The 11,771-nt window shown below is 44.6% G+C and overlaps 1 gene segment (V, D, J or C); it reads right to left on the reverse strand.

The window, feature by feature from the left end:
- Positions 1-9,874: 9,874 nt before the first annotated feature.
- On the reverse strand, positions 9,875-11,389 carry LOC138764653 (immunoglobulin heavy constant gamma 1-like). The segment is given in 2 exon segments: positions 9,875-10,008; positions 11,103-11,389. Coding segments are annotated over 2 exon segments (378 nt in total).
- Between the last annotated feature and the right edge of the window lie 382 nt (positions 11,390-11,771).

An 11,771-nucleotide genomic window follows, 5' to 3' on the forward strand; every position in this document is an offset into this window, starting at 1 on the left:
ATAAAGACTTGTACAAACTGAACTGCTCTCGGTGTGTGTGTGTCTATTTTCTTTCGGTAGCTCAAACACTGTGACCAATCTAAAACAAACAAAATGAGAGGTATAAGTTTACCCAAGACAGACAGGCTTCCATCACCACCTTCACTTTTCAAGGGCCAGTCACTTCTGAATCCATACTATCCATTCATTGTCGATTTAATGCATCCTTTCTATCTGGATCAGCCAATTGTGAGGGACCTTCTCAAGTGGCTCAATGAAATTCATGTAGATAACATCCAGTGCCCCACCCTCATCGACCATCTCTGTAACTACCTAAAAAAAAATCACTCACATAATTAAGACATGATCTACACCACGTAAACCCAAGTTGATCTGACCATAATGCTCAAAATGGGCACATATACACTATCCTCAAGTCTCTTTTGGTGAGGTTCCCACCACAGATTGGATGTTACTGGAGTATAATTTCCTGGAATACCCTTATTTCCCTTCTTGGCCACTCTCTACAGAAATAATTAAGGGAAAAAGTGTGGAGCATATCACCGGTCCAGAAATAACATCTCATCTCCAAATGGACCATAACATTGCTTGTGTTTGTCCTTTTGCAAAGAACACAAAACTCTGTGAATCGGATCAGGACTGGTCTCTCGGCTGCAGTCACTTGAGAACAAATAGTGAATTAGGGTTTCTGCAGAATGTTACATTCACAACGCTGTTCAAATTGTGAACCATGTAACCACATGCTACTCTCCATACAAGGAAGAGTGACATTCTGGAGATACCCTCTCTTTCCTCTACAGAATTAATTGGTGGAGTAATCATGTCCTGGATTTTCTGGACTCTAATAAAAAGGACAGCATGCCTGTGGATGGATGTACATCACGCCAATGCAAACCAACTCCAAATGAGCTCCATTGAAACGATGAAACTTCGTGTTGGACCTCTTCTCCAGTGTTGACAAACCATTGAACAAATGTAAATACTCAGCTCGACTCCACCCATCTGGAGTGGACTGTGAGTTAGCTGAAGACACCTTTGTCCCTTTTCCTCTTCAACCCCGAGTCTTCACCCACACTTCACATCCATTCACCTTCAGGTTACCCTGAACTGCTCAAAATCACTGAGAGGCAGCTCACACAAAGTGGTCATCATCCTCTTCCTTCAGTTGTGCTGACAGGCAGACTTGCCCAAAGTTCCTGAGATGTTGGAGTCCAAACCTTGATCTTGCCGTCATTATGTAATCTTTCTTTCGTGGGTGAGACTGTCGTCTACCGGACCAGCGTCTTTTGCTCTGCTCCTGTGACTGACTTGCCAGGCCTATCAGAGACACTGATGAATTTGGTGAGTGACTGAAGGCGAAAGAGTGCAAAAGGCAGGTGACCTTTACAAAAGGTCATCAGTGAACCTGTTAATCTTCTGTTCCTTTCCCAGTTTCACCCTCACTTTGACTGCCCACAGCAACTCATATCCTCCTGTTGCTTTCTAGTTTAAAATTTTCTACTGTCCCTTCAAGTTGTGCATCAAAGCCATTCTCCAGAAGCTGTTGAGCGTAACCAAGCAGAGCAGTGTTGCCTTCCCGTGTCGGGATATTGAAGTGTTCTGGAAGATGTGGTGGAGGCAGATACGATTGGGTCTTTTAAGAGACTTTTGGAAAGGTACATGGAGCTTAGAAAAAAGGCCTATGGGTAAGGCTGGTCATTTCTCAGGTAGGGACATTATTGGCACAACTTTGCTGTAAGTTTTGTATGTTTTTCTGTGAAATTGTATCAATGAATATATTTGCTTCTGTTCTATGCATTCAGGTTATCAGCTCCCTCACATAAGCACAACAATGCCACGTCGATCTTTCAGTGAACTAACTGTGACATAGGCAAAGGTGTTTGAGATTAGGGTGAATCCCAGAACCGTACCTTGCATGTTTTTCACCTCCCGGCTGATACTGGTGTTGGAGGGGGGATGAGACACTATACAGCTGAAGACCGAGCCTTTCTTCCACTCATCTGTCCTCACCGTCAGGAAGTGGCTGGCACTGAAAGTGCCCACCTGCTCCAGAGCAGTCTGTGTAGTGGGGGTGTTGAAGAAGATCAGGGAGCTGTCTTTCTCCCAGGTGACGTTTATGAGGTCCGGGTAGAATCCAGAGATCACACACTCGAGGGTGGCCGTGATCCTACTCTTGGTGTCGTCATGTGTTGGCGGCAGCGGACGGACCTCAGGCCCTTTGAACTCGACTGGAACAGACGAGCAAAGAAAGGAGACGTCAACATTTTTACTCAAGGTCACAGATGTTGTCCATCTAATCACTGATCTTTTGCCCACCTTTGGTACTTTGTGTCTGCTGAGACTGGCGAGGATGAAGAAGATCCTTGGGTGGAACAAATGTACACTGCCCCACTGTACCACTCCTCCACACTGGTCTGAAATTGGCTGATCACTGTGCTTTGTGTCCCTTCCTCTCTCGGTTGTTGGGTCACATTTCCTTTCATTTTCTCCCTTCCGCTCACCTGCCAGTATATTTGGACCTGGCTCAGATCAGCACCCACAACCAGGCACAGCAGAGTAGCGCTCTTGTTGATCCAAATCTCTTCAGTGGATGGATTTTGTAAAAAGATGGACCATTCTGCAGGTGAGAAATAGAAAACTTACAAACTGGACTATGTCTGGTGTCAGCGGGCTTCTCCACTTCGGCCCAGACTCATACTACATCTCAATGTACAGTAAACCATATATTAGAATGAATTCAGGGCTGTTTAAGTGGTGAGTTGCCCATCTCTGCTGACTGCTTTGAGTGAGAAAATAAAATCAAACACCGGGAACTCGTATCACTGTTACAGCAGGGTGTGTGAGATAGTTCCAAGCTGAGGGACATTTAGCTGTCCTAATGCAATAGGTGCAATCTCCAGCAGGTGAAATGCAGTGAAAGATGCACTTTCTGACCATAGGAAACATTGCATGAATTCCTGTTGTCTCAGGGCCTGTGTAGGACTGCAGACTGACTTATGACATTGGGCCTGCTGAATCAGTGAGGCATCTCCTTCCTATTCAGACTGAACCAGGATACCTCCAGTGTGGAAACTCTAGTGCTGACATTCAAATTTCCTGTGGCCTTGCCTCTTGTCCAACAAATCAACCCTCTGAAAAACATTACGATTCCCCACGGCGCGTGAGAGAGGCAACATTTTGTGAACTGTTCTCAGCAGATTTGTTCCTTGCATTTGTCTTGGGTAAATTTATACCTCTCATTTTGTTCGTTTTAGATTGGTCACAGTGTTTGAGCTACCAAAAGAAAATAGACACACACACCGAGAGCAGTTCAGTTTATATAAATGTTTATTACAAAATCAAAAGCTGATTTCACACTACAATATGCAAGCCCCTCCCAACTATACTTAGCAACGCTTGGACTGGACCCAATTGCCAAAGCGAGGCAATGACTGCACACTTGTAGTAGGTTGTCAGGGCGCCGGTAGCAGCTTCTCCACCTCCCTCGACCGGGACGTTGGCTGGACTCTAGAAGTTCTTCTTGCTGAGAGATGTTGCCAAACTTCAGCAGTGGGACCATGGCTTATATTACCCAAAAACTGCTTACCCAAGCACCTATTCCCAGCACAGCAAGAAAGATAAGCGAGCAAGCTAGCATGCTAGGCTTCTATCGAATAACATAATTTTCAGCTTATCACTTTGAATACAATGGTTTATTTTGCATCAAGGCTAGGCCTCTGACAGTCTGTGACAAAAAGAAGCAGGAAGATTAAATGTTCTTGGTACACAGATGTCCTTTCATCAGATAACTTCATCTCTGGCCTCTCGGTGGATTTTAGCTTATGTCTGCTGATTCTAAAAACAAGCAGGTTCTCAGCCTTGCAGAAGCAAAGGCTGCAAAATTAAAAAACACAGTTAGAATCTTCCATTACAGCATTCTTCACAATTAGTCCACTCTCTTTAATTTCATCTCTCACACTGTCAGAATTACTGACAATGTTCTCACTGATCTTTTCTTCTCAACACTACACTCTATTTTTTATCTTGTACTATTTCCTGTTCTTGGGAGGGTTTGATCTGCCTGGATAGCGTGCATTGTGAAGTTTTGCTCTGTGTCTCAGTCCACATTGCAATAAACAATTTGATTCCATTCTGGACCCTCTGAACGATGGACTCCCATTGTCACAGCATCAATGACTGTTCCTTCAGCAGTCACAAGCACTGGAACTCACTGAATCTTAGTCAATTCCATCTGTCCTTCTTCAAACTATTCCTTGCAACGGCCATATGAGGTAATGTAACAGATTGGTTCAGCTGCTGGACTGGAGATGTGTTCAAATATATTCCTCCGAGACCATGAGATGTCCCCTCATTCTACTTTCACCTGCCAGAGGAGGAACTTTCCTGCCATTATCATTTATCCATTTTATAATTTTCAATATTTCTTTAAGGTCCCCTCTCATCTGTCTTAATTCCAGTGAATACAATCCTTTTTGTAAAATGTTAATCCTCACTTACATCTTTAATCCACTCCCCCAAACTTTGAGGTTAGGCCCCCTACCAGAGGAAATAAATTTCCTGCCAGATCTGATCTATACCTTTCATAATTTTACCTTTCTGTAAGATCCCCTCTCATTCTTCTTAATTCCAGCGAGTATAGTCCCAACGATTCAATCTCCCCTTACAGGCTGAACCTTTCTTTGCTGGAATCAACCCAATTAACCTCCTCTGCACCGCTTCCAATCCAGTATAGCCTTTTTCATATACAGAGACTCAAACTCCAGGTGCAGCTTCACCTGAACCCTTTTCAGCTACAGCAGATCCTACCTCTCTTCAATTCAATCTCTCCGGAAGTGAAGGCCCACATCCCATTTCCCTTCTTGATTACCTCTTGCAGCTGCAAATTAACCTTTGTGATTCATTCACAATCACTGCCAACCATCTGACAGACCCTTCTCCACTCATTTAACCAGTCATCTCTCTTCAGACTCTGCATCCTCTCCACAATTCTTCTTCTGCACAGTAAGCGTAGTCTTACGGCATCAGCGATTGGGACTGTAATGAGTTTGTACATTCTCCCCATGTCTGTGTGGTTTTTTTCCCAGGGGCTCTAGTTTCCTCCCACCGTTTAAAACATACCAGAAGTGTAAGTTAATTGGATGTAAATTGGACAATATGGGCTTGTGGGCCAAAATGGTCTGTTACTGCCATATTGTCTATATGACTCAATTTCATGTCATCAGCCAGCCTCAATATGTTACACTTGGTCCCTTCTTCCAAATCATTCATGTATATCGGGGGCCCAGAGTCAATCCCCATTGCACTCTGCACACTACTGATGGCTAACAGATAACACCCATTTATCCGAATCTTCTGTCTTCTTTTGGGAAACCAATCCAATATCCATTACCCCCAAGTTCATGCATTGTTATCTTCTGGATGTCTTTTTGGTTTGGCACATGATCGAATGCTTTCTGGAAGCCCAAATCCCCAACATCCACCTGTTACCCTCAATCCATTGCTTTCATTATATCCTCAAAGAACTTAAGGACAGCACGGTTAGCATAACACTCTGACAGCACCAGCTCCACATTTTTCCCTCAATTCAAAATACATACTGAGGATTGTAGGTCAATTGGGTGTAGTTGGGCTGCACAGGCTCATGGGCCAAAAGGACCTGTTACCGTGATGTATGTTTAAATTTAAATGTGCCACTAGATGGTTATTCATCATGAACTTTTGTACTGATTTGTGCCACAAATTCACTGAGTTCTTTTTTTAAGACTACTGGCATTCAGATAAGTGCCCTCACACTCATTGTCCTTTCAGGCTCTCGTAATCTTTGTCTCATTTATTTGATTTTTTCTGAACTCCTCTCTTACTTTTTATTACCTTTGCTTTGGTCTCTCTCCATTTCTTCCCTCTGTTTCTGTGCTAGGATTCCTATCTCCCTCCCTCTACATTATCTTAAACCTCCCCAACAGAAGGAGCAAATAATCCCTCAGGACATTGATCAGTCAGTCTACATCAACTGCCATTCCATACTTGCAGGCATCGTAAATTTCGTTGACTATTTGAAATCTATTGTTGATGACCATCTAGCATGGAAGACAGATTAGTTGCATTGGCAGGGCAGAATTGTGCCAGAGGTCTCCACCTGGTTATTATTTCTGCAGAGAGAAATTTTCCCCCCCATTTCACTCCTGATTCATTGGATGAGGAGAGACGGATTGATAAGTTATTGTATGTGTTCTGCATTGTCAATTCTCCACCAAAGCTCTACCATCACTTCAGATATCCCTCAGCTCATGGCTTTCTGCATCCACACACACACATTCACTCTGGTCCACATTGACTAAAATTGCTCTTCAAGACTGGTGGGGAAAGCATGTTAAGATTGAAACCTGCAATGATATCAGGGGACAACATCTTTGGCTGCAGGTGAGCTTTTGTTCAGTGGAGAGGAGCTGCTTCTCAGAACCCTTTTTCAGCACTAAATTAGCGCAGTTCTCTGTTTCTTTCCATGTCAACCTAAACAACTCAAAGCCAATTTCCTTCAAAGCTTATTGTAGAAGTAGATGACTGTTACCGACTATAATTAAAGTTTGATCAATGATTTGAGAATTTGGGTTCATTCAGCAGTGCCCTGATATGAAGAATTGCAAGGTGTTCAGCCCTGTCCTGCAGTCGTGACACCGAGACACAGTCACAGTGTCCAGTGCCCCAGGTAAGGTCACCATCAGAAAGCCTGGCAGTGTTGGGACTATTCCCCTTATTGTTAGAGAATGCTGATCCTATTCCAATGGCTAATTATATTCACCTTTTGGCAGAATTTAAACAAACACTTTGCCAATTTCTGCACTTGACTGAATTCACTGATTGGAATGAAAATGACACAGTTGTTGCTTTTGCTGCCAAGTGTTTCAACCAAACGCACAGGAGGAGAGAGAGCACCAGTTGGATCCCTGTGTTCAGTCTCACCAACCTGCCGCAGGTTCAGGTTTGTGAAAGGGTTCGCCACCCTCCCCCATCCACCCGCATTATCTCCTGCCCGCCAGGCTCTGGATGAGAAGGAGGGCTTCCAGTTCCCAACAGGAGTCTGACCAGAAAAATGATCTGGTCCTGCAGTGGGTCAGTGGGCTGAGTGACAGTGAGCCAACATTGTTCACAAATAAATGGGCAAGGAATAGGGGGAGTGTGTTGCTGGAAACCCTTTATATCCTTTCATCCATGTCATGAATATTCCCATGAATGGTTACGGCAGTAACTGAGGTCATTACAGGACACTGCACATCATCATCTCCTGCTGGGTTCAGTTTCCACCCATCGTGTCTTCAGTCTTTTTCCTGTCCTTCTGCCAGTCTCAGACTCAGGTCTCTCATGAGAAACATTTACAAATACCTCATAGAGCTCCTATAAATAAATTCCTGTCTCAAATACTTTAAGTGCGTCTTTAATAAGTTCAGTCACTGATGCACTGTCAATAACTTGAAAGACTGGAACTAAAGAACAATAGGCTTTTATTTACAATAAACTTGAAGGTCATCCCGTGCTGGGTCCCAGGCTTTCTGAGGAGGGGTTATGGTGTTGGTGCCTTTAAATAGGGTCAAGAGGGAGGAGCCAGGGGTACAGTCACAGAATGGGATGGTGCCATATAAATGAGTGTTTTTTTTAAATTTTGTCCAGCAGGGTGATGTGGGGCACAAAGTCTTACAGGTTAAGTCTGTCCAGTGGCCTGGTCTTCCTTTGTGACCAGCAGAGAGTCGGATGTTGTGCTGTAGCCCTGGACCTCCAGCACTGTGTTATCCTGCTGGGGGTGTGGTGACTTGACTGGAGTGGGGGTGGGGTTAGGGTGCCATGGTATGTAGTGTGCCTCCATAGGAAGGGAGGGTGCTGTTTAGTGGGTCTGCTTCTCAGGTGCCCCTGCGTGCACAAGGTCCCGGATGGAGAGTTTCCTCGCACCCATCTGAGGTAGACCATGTACGTATATTGGAGATTCACCTTGAGGAGCTGGACTCTTTCAATAAGAGGGTCAGTTTTATAGTCCCTCATGTGCTTCTGTAGCTGGACCAGCCCTGTGGCCATCAACCAAGATGGCAGGGTGGTCCCCGATGCAGACATCCTGGGGAAGAAGAAAATTCGTTCATGAGAGGTAGCATTGATAGCAGTACATAACAGCTACCTGATTGGGTGGAGCACCTCGGGAAGGACCTCCTGCCAGTGAGAGACTGGCAGCCCCATGGACCAAAGAGCAATGAGGATGACTTTCCACATGGTGGCGCTTTCCCTCGTTACCTGGTCATTCCCTCGGGAGGTTGTAGCTAGTGGTCCTGCTGGTGGTGATACCTCAGGCCAGCGGAATTGGTGCAGCTCATCACTCATGAATGAGGACCCCCTCCCCCCCGTGCGGTCTTGTGGACATATGACGGGTACCCGAACAGGGTGAACAAGTTGTGCAGTGCCCTGATGACTGTGGTAGTGGTCATGTCTGGGCAGGAGATGCAAAGGGGAAACATGAATGCTCATCAATGACTGTGAGGAAATACACATTGCGGTTAGTGGAGGGGAAGGGGCCCTTGAAGTCCATACTCAGGCATTCGAAAGACCGTGAAGTTTTTTGCCATGTGTGCCCTATTTGGTTGGTAGAAGTGCGGTTTACATTCTGCACAGAACCAGCAGTCCCTAGTCATATCTCTGACATCCTCGATTTAGTACAGCAGATTATGATGATGTAAACTATTAAAAAATTAGTGCTGGATAACAGTGAGAAGTGAGGTCTCATAGAGTGTGACTGAAGCCAGTGAATCATCGGAAGTTCTCCCTCTATTCATTTCTTGGTCTGTCTATCCCTCACGTTCTATTTTCCCTCTTTGATTCCTTCACATGCTATTTCTCCGTCCATTTCTTACCACTTCAACTTTTGTTTCTGTTTGCAATTCTCTTCATCTCCATTTATCTCACAAGAATAACAGAAACAGGAGCAAGAGTAGACACTTCACCTCTGCTCAGTGTGATGGAATATTTGGAGATGTTTTTGGGAGATAAATTCATATTCAGTGACTTTACAGAAACTATGGAGAATACTATGTACATTTCACAAGTAGGTGCTAATTGAAATGATGTCATGAAATGAATAGACTATTGTCTTGAAAGAACAACTGGAGTCAGGTTGTCTGTGTTGGACTTTTTTGCAAGGCTTTTGACTTCTCTGCAAAGTGCTCACTCAGAGGTCATTGAGAGGTTTGTTTACCTAAAACAACAGATGGACTAGATCCAAAGACACCAATTTCTCCCAAAATGTGCATCATTTTCCACACAGCACATCCCACATCATTCATTTCCTGCCTCTCAAAGCCCATCAGCAAAGCACACGCACAATCATGACATTTTCACGTTACATTTATTGAACTTCCAATGATACATGAACACATCCATTGATTTGACACATCTTGAGATCCCAGGTCGTGTTGCAATCTGATCAATGTCTGTAAAGGTACACAGATGCTGAGAAGTTTGTGAAGAATTCTGTTTGTGGCTAATGTAATTCTTGAGTCTCATTTTGTTCTCAATGGTTCGGAAATGTCCAAATCTTCTTGGACAATTAATTATCATCAAACTAACAAAACTATTGAATCGTGAGGTATTATGCACAAGAGGTAAAACTATCAGTGAGAACAAGTGAGACGTTGACCAAGGTGGGTTTGCTGTGAGATTTATTGATGCTTCTGAACAGATTAGTTGTGAGTGACTCATGTCCCATCAAGCAGGAGAAAGTGGTGCCACGATCCCACTCCTCTGGAGAAACCTTCAACTGACTGGTCATCGTGTTCCAGCCACTTCTGGGGTCCTCAGTCACTGGATGGTTGACAAAGCCAGTCTTCAGAAGGATGTCGTTGGCCATCCAGGCCACCTAGATGTCTGCAGGAGAGAACTTCTTGACTAGGCACATCAGGGTTGTAGACTGATCGCCCTCTAACTCTTCTGATGAAGGGGGGAGGAGGTAGATGTGAGGAGAAGTCACAACTCCACCTGGGAACAGAACGAACCTCAGTTAGGTTGCATCATTCAATAATTCTGTGCTGAACCCACACATTGTGCTTTCAAACCAACATGGGCAACTTCTACATCTTGAGGGATTTCACTTTACCTGACACTGGAGCCTTTTCCCTTTCTACTCATTGTTGGGATGTGCAGGGTGGAAGCCTTGACTCGGACACATTTTAAAGCTTCCAGAGAGGTTTGTCTGTTCCGTTTAATCAGTGGAAGCCACTGATCACAGAGACTCCACAGAAAGTGGGTCAGACCATGGACTTGACTCATCCTGTGCTGTTTGGTCCATCTCCCCCTCTGCTTCAATGATCTGCTGAACTTCAGTCTGTGCCTCAGCCTCCCTGCCCTTCCACCCACTGCCTTGACTCAGTCTCTCCCTCAGGGTTTGAAAGCTGCAGATCCTTCTCCCTCGACATCATCACAGGAACTCACCCCGCAGCTGAGTTTGGTTTTGGATGAGGCTGCTGTGGTGATTTGTGGTCTTACTGGTTTTCTCTGGAGGCTTCAGTCTTCCTTTGCTCCTTAATATTCTCTGACCAACATGAGAAGACCTTCTCCAAGGCAAAGAAGAATGTGGGGAGTCTCATGGAAACTATAACATTCTGAACTGATTGGACAGAATCGATACTGGAAGAATGTTCCTGATGGCGGCAGAATCCAGGAACAAGGGTGACAGGCTGAAGATGGTGTGAGAGGAGGAATGATAGAAAGGAGAATGGTGAACCTGGGGAATTCTCTGCCACAAAGAGGAGTTGAAGCCCCGTGAGTAAATATGTTCAAAGATGAGCTGGATATTGTTCCAAGGGTAAAAGTTCAAGGGGCATGGAGAGAAGGCAGGAATAGGGGGCGCAATTTGAATGATCTGCTGTGATCATATTGAATGGTTAAGCAGCAATGAAAGGTTGAATGGCCTACTTCTACTCTCTAATTTTCCCTGAGTCCACCACACTGCTGAATGGTGACATATGCTTTGCTTCTGTACATTACACAATGTAAATGACAAAACCTCAATATTTATTATCATTCCTCTACTTGCTTAGATCAGAATCACACCAAGCTCTCTCTTCACGTACCTGTGGCCTTCGTAATGGACCTCTTCTCCGGTGTTGGCAAACTCTTGTCCTCCACCACGCACGAGTACTCAGTTCCTATCTCCCACTCCGCAGCGGGGACCGTCAGTCTGCTGATAATCATGTCTTCACCTCCGTTCCTATTTGGACCCTGAGTTCTCACCCCATCTTTTCTCTCACTTCCATCCACTTGCCAGGTTACCCTGAATCCCTCTAAATCACCATGGACCACCTCACATAGAATGGTCGCCGTCCTGTTCATCCAGATCTCTTCGAAGGAAGGTTTTCTTAAAGATTTTGAGGGGCTGGTATCTGAACAGTCATCAGGGAGAAACGTCATAATTATTATTTCACCATTCTCTAAAGGATGGGGCATCACTGGTGAGACCAACATTTCATACTCATCTCCAGCAAATAATTTGTTGGTCGCATCAGATCAGTCGAGACTTATCTACGTTGATGGAGGAATGCGGTTTCCCAAATTGAGCAGACAGGGTAAACCCTCCTCAGGAATATCAATGAACAAGTTTGTCTCTGATGTAAGTTGGACAGTTTCATGGACACATAAGCTGTTCCCAGCCACTTATTAAAACAAAAACAGAAAATTCCAAACATTTCAGGCTGCACCTGTGCAGAGGGAAGCAGAGCTAATATTTTAGTTCAGAAATATTC

Source organism: Narcine bancroftii, chromosome 5, assembly GCF_036971445.1.
Source record: "Narcine bancroftii isolate sNarBan1 chromosome 5, sNarBan1.hap1, whole genome shotgun sequence".
Classification (NCBI taxonomy): Eukaryota; Metazoa; Chordata; class Chondrichthyes; order Torpediniformes; family Narcinidae; genus Narcine; species Narcine bancroftii.